The sequence below is a fragment of the Nansenia antarctica genome (genome assembly GCF_963989245.1).
Source record: "Nansenia antarctica genome assembly, chromosome: 16".
NCBI classification, from domain to species: Eukaryota; Metazoa; Chordata; class Actinopteri; order Argentiniformes; family Microstomatidae; genus Nansenia; species Nansenia antarctica.
In genome coordinates, this window is record NC_137686.1 from 23,097,226 (window position 1) to 23,106,715 (window position 9,490).

At 44.6% G+C, this 9,490-nt stretch overlaps 1 protein-coding gene across 1 annotated transcript; it reads right to left on the bottom strand.

Moving 5' to 3' along the window:
* Nucleotides 1-240: 240 nt before the first annotated feature.
* Nucleotides 241-8,221, bottom strand: irf4a (interferon regulatory factor 4a; the record flags this gene model as incomplete). Its single annotated transcript, XM_080547061.1, has 8 exons — nt 241-357; nt 617-729; nt 2,179-2,589; nt 3,667-3,750; nt 5,133-5,304; nt 5,828-5,919; nt 7,391-7,574; nt 8,009-8,221. The coding sequence occupies 8 exons, from the start codon at nt 8,219-8,221 to the stop codon at nt 241-243; spliced, it is 1,386 nt and encodes a 461-aa protein (XP_080403187.1).
* Between the last annotated feature and the right edge of the window lie 1,269 nt (nt 8,222-9,490).

Here is a 9,490-nt window from a genome sequence, read left to right on the forward strand (position 1 = left end):
TCCTGGGATTGACTGTACAGCACAGTAGCTGAGCTCATAGTTCTTCATTCATGTTCATGGTGGTTCCCTGGTTGTGTGTGTGTGTGTGTGTGTGTGTGTGTGTGTGTGTGTGTGTGTGTGTGTGTGTGTGCATGCGTGCGTGCGTGCATGTGTGTGTGTGTGTGTGTGTATATGTGTGTGCGTGCATGTGTGTGTGTGTGTGTGTGTGTGTGTGTGTGTGTGTGTGTGCACGTGCGTGTATCACTCCTGCATGTGTTGCAGGGCCTCGTTGCTCTGGAGGTCGTAGCCCCTCATGTAATGGCTTCCTCCTGTCTGCTGGGCATAGTAGATCAACTGCTTGGTGAACATGGGCTCCACCTGGAAGACAACGTTGTCATGGTGACTAACAAGTATAACTTCAGAATCAGGGAATGTACACTTTACCAGAGAAGACAAGGGCCGTAAAAAAAACAACAACTTTCATTTGTGTAATAAGGTTGCTAATCGGCCATTCAAATAAGAATACAAACGTCAGGTAAACTGCATTACGATGCGTCTACCTTTCACTTCAACTTCATCTGAAAATCGTTTGTAATCGTATGTCAACTATTTGGAGAATGCCCCAACGTTCTTGTACCTGTGCTGTGATCATCTTCTTCTGCCGTTGGGGGTCAGGATACTCATCTCCGAAACACAGCACCACCTGGTGCCTGGGCATGGCGCAGCCGTGGTGGGCATACCCCTGTAGCTCTGGAGAGAGAGGGGGAGAGCGGGGAGAGGGGGAGAGGGGGAGAGGGGGGAGAGGGAGAGAGAGAGAGTAGGACGGGGAGGTGTACCGTGAAATAAACGTATTCCTGCAAAAATGACTGACAATGTCGTCTACTTTTCTCCTACACATCCCGCCCTGTTTTGTGGTTTCATATAGTGGGCTCACAGAATAATGTGACAGTGGAGATGAAAGTGGAGTGATTATTAGGAATGTTTTTGGGGTGAAAATGCTAAGACTCCACTGCGTGGCGGACCACGGCAGGTGGGCGGGGGGAGTTTTATGGATTCCCGACGGATAGGCCGCCGCTGAGTACATGACAGGCCTCTGGTCCCACTGAGACCACAGGGGGGGGATTCAGGGGGGATTTCCCAAAGGGCAGTTGACGACTCATCCTTCTGATCGTCATCGTCACTTGGTCGTCGCTACCACCACTCGCTTACATCAAACAATGTCGCTCTACGGCCGTCATATCACCAACATCATCTTCATCCTCGTGAATCATCACAGCCATCATCGTTATCATCATCTTTTTCGTCATCATCACTATCGTCGTCACCATTTAGCTCTACGGCTGTTCTATCATTCTGCTGTGTTGAGTGTTGCACGCTCTTACAAAGTCTGTCCCTGTGTCCCTTGTCCTTCTACAGAAGGTTCTAAATAAGGTTCTACAAAAGCTTCTCCCACAGCGACAGAAGGGTAGTGGTGGTCTAGTGGATAGTGAGTTGGACTTGTGATCGGAAGGTTGTGAGTTCAAATCCCGCCTGAAACCACACCACTACTAGTGTGCCCTTGAGTAAGGCACTTAGCTCTCAGTTACTCCAGGGGGAATGTCCCTGTAATTCGTAATTGTAAATCGTTTTGGATTAAAAGCGTCTGCTAAATGGCAAAATTAATTTAAATTAAAATTAAGAACCCTTTTGGAACCCTATCTTCTAGGAGCGCAGTCTAAGGCCTGGACGACACGTATATGGATGTTTTCTTAAGCGGATATTCTCATCCTCGTTTAAAAAAAAAAACTCGAAAAGCCAAAACTGAACACGATCTGTCAAATACCGTAGAAGAGCGTTATGGGCATGCGCAGTCAATTGTAATCAAACGGCGGCAATGACTCAAAACTGTGAAACTGCTGTTGACAACCGTTTCGCTTCAATGCGCATGTGTGAAAGGCTTGACGCCTGACGCTTGACGTCATTGCATCAACAACCAGCTCCGTTTAACATAACCACACTGATCCACTCAATCGGATATTTTTTTATTTCTTCACTTTTTTTTATCCGTTTAGAGAAATCTCCGTTTATGTGAGTGAAAACGCCGTGTTCGTATGGTTGAGAGGCCCGAATTGTACAAAGAAAAAATTGCGTTTAGAAAAATATCCATACACGTGTAGTCCAGGCCTGAATCCAGCCAAACCCTGCCCTACTGGTTCTTACCTGTCAGGAATTGTTGGGTGTCAAACAGCTTACAGGTCTGCTCTTTCTCCAGCTTGTTAGGCTTGTCGGTGTACGGCGCCAGCGGGCCCTCCCAGTACACTCTCCCCTGGCACAGGCGCTTGGCGTAGAGCCCGTCAGCTGCCATCCACAGGAGCACGCCCCTCTCCAGCACGCTGGGCAGCTTGTCTGCCCCCCTCCTCTGGGACTGGGGGTAGGGGGAGGGGAACAGTACCGTCTCGGCCCCGCTGTACAGCCTGTCCTCCGGGCAGGGGGAGGTGGGCGAGGAGGAGGAGGAAGAGGAGGAGGAGGAAGAGGCGGGAGACGAAGTGATCCGACAGCCTTCGGGACTGGTGGTGGTCACCTCCTTGACCAGGGACTCTCGGTAGTACAGGGACACATGTAGGCGGCAGTCTGGAGGAGGGAGGTGGCGTTCAAATAATAATGAATAAATAAACAAGGGAAGAGGCTAAGTGGGACATCCCTACCTTCAACCTTCGCCCTAACCCTAACCCTAACCCTAACCCCATCCCTAACCATTTTAAATCTGAACTTCAACAGGCCGTCCTAAGGACCCCACTTAGCGTTGACCGGTAAACAAGTGTGGGTGCGATGTACCGTCTGTAAAATGAACTAAGATCTGTTGGGTTGGCCTACTCGATGAAAACAAATTCCCTTTCTCTTTCGCTGGCCCAAGGCCTGTTTCTTCTTTCAGTGATTGTTGTCTAGCAAGGAGTGTTTCGAGAGAAAGTGAAGGAGGGAAGTGAGCCAACGCAACACTTTCATAATCGAACATCAAATCAGGTTCTTTTGACAGGAGGGCTGTTACTGTATAGTCTGGTCTCCACGTCATCTGGGGGTTCGTGGTGGTGGCCGAGTGGATAGTGAGTTGGAATGGTGATCAGAAGGCCACGAGTTCGAATCCCATCTGAGAACACCACTGCTAGTGTGCCCTTGATTAAGGCACTACTCCAGGGAGACTGTCCCTGTAATCTCTAATTGTCAGTCGCTTTGGATAAGGGTCTGCTAAATGGTAACATCTGAATAAAGTGCCCTGTACAGTATGAGGTAGACCTAGTTATATGAGATAGAGAAATACACCATCATGTGTCATTGTATCATCACAATGAGGTGTGCTGCATCTATCCAGTTAGAGAAAAGAACACATCTAAAGCCCTATCTAAAATAGCACAACACATTTTTTAATATAAATAATAACTTAATGAGAACCATAATTCATATGAACATGATCAGCAGCTCATTCTCAACTAAGCTTCAAATCAACAATAGGGAAGTGGTTGCCCGGTGAAAGGAGCTGATGGTTCTTAGCAGTTGGTTAATTATAACATAATATAAAAATAACAATGTTTGAACCTCACAGTATGTTCTACATCTTACTCCTGTCCTCTGTGTGTGAGTAACTGGCCTACTACAACATTGAAATTAGGTGTGTACAGTACCACAACTGAAAGTGTGTGTGTATCTCTTTACCAGAAGGGGGCATGCTATGGTCCATTGTAAATGCTGTGGGGATGGACTCTGAGGAGGGGTAGGAACAGAAAGACACAGTGTATCCTGTAAAGAAAAGAAAAGAAAATGAATATGCATCTTGACCATGGAAAACAAAACTATTTCTGTTCAAATGTACCCGTAGCATAGCATTATGCTAGTAGGTGCATGCAAGGGTGTCTTGCATGCTGTGTGCTACCTGCAATCTACTATCTTAATGCTTGAATCTGGGAGGAAAAGACTCATATAAAGATATACCCCATTTCGGATCTTGGCCATGGGAAACAAAACCATTTCCATTCAAATGCATTAGTAGCATAGCACTACTGTATGCTAGCAGGTGCATGCTTGGGTATCGTGCATGGTATGTGTGGTGCACCACATTACTTTTGCAGAGTGTTTGCCGAGCAGACCTAAGTCAAGTAGGCTACCATGTCCAATACTTTGTGAGGTGTGCTTGATTTAGTTTGGACTTTTCTAGAAGCAACAATGAAAATCAAGCGCAATTATGGGTGTGTTATTTGACCCAGGTCTATAGATGCACACTGTAGAGGACAAATGATGCATCCTCGCTAAAATGGGTGATTTGGGTTCACAGGGATTGCATGCATGTGGGGTTTGGCGTGCATGTGCATGCATGTGACTGGACTAACTCTGCACATTGAGGAGGTCACCTCCATGCTACTGAAACATGTCTAGGCTACTGTATGATCCATGTGCTCGATGCTAACCATGCTAACCATCCACTACACTACCAGCTATTCGCCCAGCTCTGTGTGCGCTAAAGCTGTTTCTTTCATCTCAAGAGGAACCTGCCTGATATACACATTCAATGAAGCCCTCAGCCATTTAGAGAAGTGGTGGTCAGTCACCAAAGGCCCTAAACAGGACCTTTAGTTTGGTCACACAGGCAACCTGTTGACGTTTCCACCAACACCTCGGCAGGAAAGGGGGGAGGGGTTGATTGTGTGTGTGTGTGTGTGTGTGTGTGTGTGTGTGTGTGTGTGTGTGTGTGTGTGTGTGTGTCTGTGTGCGTGTCTGTGTGCATGTGTGTATGTGTGCATATGTGTGCTTGTGTGCGTGCAAGTAGGCCTATGTGTGCGTACGTTCAGATTTATTTAAAGATTGTGTTCTTTGTGACAAAAGTGCTCTCACCAACCCTGAGAAAATCTCTCTCCACCCAGGCCTATTTCACTTAACCCATACACACACTGCTCTGTGGGTTAAGCCAAGTGAACATGAACACATTCAATCGTCAATATTAGAATTGTATATAAAAAAAAGTTTATATATATAAAAAAAAGAAAAAAAAGAATAATAATACAAATAATAATACAATAAAAATAAAAAATAAATAAAAAACGTTTCTAAACATTTAGAGGCCCCTACCAGCCTAGGGCCCCGTGAATCATTCCTGGTTTCCCCCCCTTTACGACGCCTGTGCCTACCGTTGTCAGTGTGCGGTGCGTGCCAGGGCTTATTGAGTGGCAGTGGGTAGTGGCACTGGCCGTACTGCAGGTCTGCGTGCATCGGCTGGTGATGCGGAGGGAGAGGAGGCTGCTGCTCCTGCGCGTAGTCCCTCCAGTCCTTCCTCTCCTGGGAAGCCAGGTAGCCAGGCACCTGGGGGAGAGAAGAGGCATGGGATGGAAACCTTAGCAAGAGAGGAAAGACTTCTGGGTCCATATTCACAAAGCCACTTTAGGAACCAGAGTAGGAGTGCTGATCTAGAATCTGCCCATATCATCTGATTCGTTATGATTTAAAAGGCAAAACTAATCCTAGATCAGCACTCCTACTCTGTCTGAGACACGTTATGAATGCAGGCCCTGGTGGTTGTTCTCGGCCTTATGGTTAGCGCTGCTGCCTGCTACAGTCTGTACATTGCTCATCAAGTTTGGGGATTGAATCCGTAGGCTGCCTTTCTCCCTACTGTCATCCTCTCAGATGTATCTCTCATCTCTGTCCTGCCCTTCCAAATAAGTAAGATACAAAAGAAGAGTGGAATTCTTCCCTAACAAAGACAGATCTGTTGATTGAAGACTCCGGTGGGCTAGTGGTAGGTGTAAGTGACTTTGGATGAAAGCGATCTGCTTAACGACACAAATGAACGCCTGCAAGCAGGTGGCAAATGGTTTGACCATACCTGACTCTGAAGAGATGGGAACGGAGGGAGCATGGGGTAGCCGAGTGAGTTCATATGTGGTGTCGCGTCCTCCACAGTGCCCATCTTGACCCCTAGATTACAAAGGATATCATAAGCACTATCAGAATGCATCCCCCAACCCCCCAACAAATTAAAACCAGTTTACAAACTGGTTGCCTTAGTTTAAAAAGCATAATCAATGGAGAATTTCCATTCAAAGTGCAGTTAGGTCCAGGATTTGGCTTCATAGAAGACTCTACTTTGGCTATTCTTGTATTCATCATACATTTCTAGATAGTGGATATTCTCAACTGAGCTCATGATATTCAGTTCCCTCAGACGGGTGAACACATATAGGCTACTCTACAATATATAGTCTCTACACTCACTCCTATATGGAGAATAAATACATACAGAAAGGACATATAAGACAATCATTCAGCCCAGACAATGTGATGTACTGCGGCATGTAATCATCCAAAGTTATAAACCCTCCACTCACACACTCCAGTTCATCGTGATACTGTGATGAGACTATTTTCAATGACTTTTCCATCTCTCAAACTGACAATAACAACTTGCGAACTTGTGAAGTCATGCTTCTTTTTTTTTTCTTTTTTTTTTTATCACTGTGGCAAAGTGATTAGCAATGACGATAAGAACACTTGTGAGCAATGTGTCTCAACCCCAAATAATATTTGCCTTTGAGTGACTAACAGTGTACCATGGGAGTGTGGTGAAAGGTGGTGAGAGGTCTTCTGTCGGATGGTAGAGCCTTTGTTTTGCTTATGCAAGGCCAGAGGTCGAGCATGTTGCTCATGCTGCACTTGGTAACCGAAGCCCTCTAAAAAAAGCCTGGAGGCCTTTTTGGTACACACATCAGCTTCCTCCTGTGCTTCCTGCCTCATCAGACGAGGGGCAATAATGAAACGTTGCCGGCGGCTCTGTATGTTTTTTTTTTTTATGTAGCGTGCCGTGTAGTATGTCTACTCGAACGAAGTTCATACAATGTCTATGCGGGGCTCCCCTTGTGTGTAAAAGACAGCGGTGTTCTTTGGTTTTCTTTCTGTTTAGAGTTGTAACAGGTTGTCAACCACAGGTTGTTCTAGAAGGTAGTTCAGTCCAGGTTTCACTTGAATACAATGTTTTCATTTGAGATGATGTTCTTTTTGTTCTTTTACCATGTGAAATGTCTGACATGAACTGCCAGTATAGCCTATATCCTTTCACTACTTGAGTACTAATTGTATTTGTCTCTGATTGCAATTTAGACATGACACTATAGGAGGTGGTTTCCCAGGCACAGATTAAGTCAATTCCTGGAATAACTATTAATGGAGACTCTCCATGGTAAATGCTTTTGATCCAGGAACAGGCTTAATCTGGGTTTTGGGGGGAATCTGTCCTGAAATGTAACAATAGTTCACAGACCAGACCTGGGTCAAATACTTTCAAATATTCATGGTCCATTGGAGCCAGTGAAACAGTCCTAAAGGACCAATCTTCTCAAGTTTGACATTGTATTTGACCCGAGTCAATGAATAGGTAATGAATACAACTTGCCTCTCTTTGCCCCCTCGGGTATGATTCTGTAGACTTTGTAAGGGTCTGAAATGTCCAGTTGGCTTCTGTTCACTAGCTCGTCGAAGTCGTTGCTCTTGTTGAGAGCACAGCGCAGTCTGGTTTTCCATGTGGGAGGGTCGGGCTTTTCCCCTTCCCTGTATTTCCCTTTGAACAATGCCCAGGCCTGCAATGATCAACAGCAACACGGGGATTAATTTACAGTTCCTCTTTATTTACTTACGAGGGACTCACAGACAGTTTTTCTTGGAACACTGAAGTGTACAGTGTACTGTATGAGTAATACTAGTTTAAACATATTGCTAAACTAGGCCTAAACATTGACAAATAGCACACAGGTACTCTCTGACTCATCCATCTTGTAATATGTAGTATACTGCAGTAATAGTAGGAGACTAGGAGTACAACCATCGGGTATAGTTTAATGTAATTCAGTAACCTACATCTGGAAGTGAAGGAGAGATAAGCCTGTATGAAAATGACTATTCATTGCTTTCGGCGTGGGTAATAATATATATTTGATCATCAAAGTAGTATGCTCAACTGGTGCGCTTCAACAGGCTGGGAGGTGGGAGAGAGGTTGAGGGGAGAGAGACGCACCTTGAAGAGCGCGGCATCCTCGTCTCTGTTGTAGTCCTGCTTGCCCGCATGTTTCCACGGGATCCTGAACAGGCTTTTCTCCTCATTCTCCCAAACCAGTCCGGGGTACGTCCTGCTGTCAATCTGATCGATCAGCCACTGTCTAAGTTTCCCGTTGCCACCACCACCACCACAACTGACTGACAAGCTGCCAGTGTCCCCCTCTAAGTTCATGTCTGTCAAAAGCGCATGCAATAGAAAGGTGGTATCGTGAGGTTAGAATGATAAGGTTCTATCTCCGTTTAGGGCAGTTCAGAGATATTGAGCGTCAAAGTTTTTACATTCCATTATGTTTTGTGAGATGGAACCTTTGTATTTTATGAATTACTAGCAAAAAAATCTCAACTTTAAAAAAAAAGAACACCACACAGGCATTAATAAACACCTAATGGATCAGATTATGTAAAAAAACTCAATTTTGACAAAAAATGGAGATAGAACCTTATAATTCTAACGTCACGGTATGAGGATAGGATGCAGATAGAATGAATTGAGCGTCTGGTTGGTATATCATGCAAAAACACTCAAACAAAGTTGTTGTGACTGCATGGGTGAGATGCAGGTGGATGATAGTGGATTAACTGCCATGCTTTCAAGACAATCTGAGCTCCTATAATGACTGGAAAATAATATAATAGACTCGAAGCATGTGGATGCATTACTGGAGAAAGTTAAAATGCAAGTGTTTATGAATTAAAGCACAGTTACACCATCAAAGAGAACTTATTCAAGAAACTAAACTCTTGATTTCTCTCTTGACACATCTACAGCCAATGAAACGTGCTTGGTGATTCTAATTCAGACAACAAGTGTGTAATTACAGTCAATCAAATGACACAATAATAGCATAATTAAGTGAACCAATTATTACTGCTTCCTATGTCATCCTAATACCGTTTCCCCTCTAATTGTACTACATAATTGTAATAACCCCCCATTTTCAGACTCTTACCTCTGGCCATGTGAGCTCCTCTGACAAGTGGTGAAATGAAATCGATCTCACTATGTTCAAGAGGCAGTGTGAGTGTGGGATGTCATAAAAAATATTCTTAAATATTGTCACATCTCGATTCGTCGCGACAGGGAGGGGCTTCTTCGTAGGAACCTCTTCATGCAGTGCCGAGCGCTCGGTTTCTGTGAATCCTCTGAAGTAAAGTAGGCTAAACCTATTGTACAGACGGGGAATCCCTCTCGAGTGGCAAAAACGCAAGACGCAAACATCATGGAATGGAACAATTACCTGTACTTAACAACAACAACAACAACAACAACAACAACAACAACAACAACAATAAAATCTCCCCTAAAATCGTCACGGTGATCATAGTACAATGTCAGTTCGTGATGTTAGAGTTATAAGGTTCTATCTCCATTTTTTTCAAAATTGAGTTTTTTTACATAATCTGATCCATTAGGTGTTTATTAATGCCTGTGTGGTGTTAT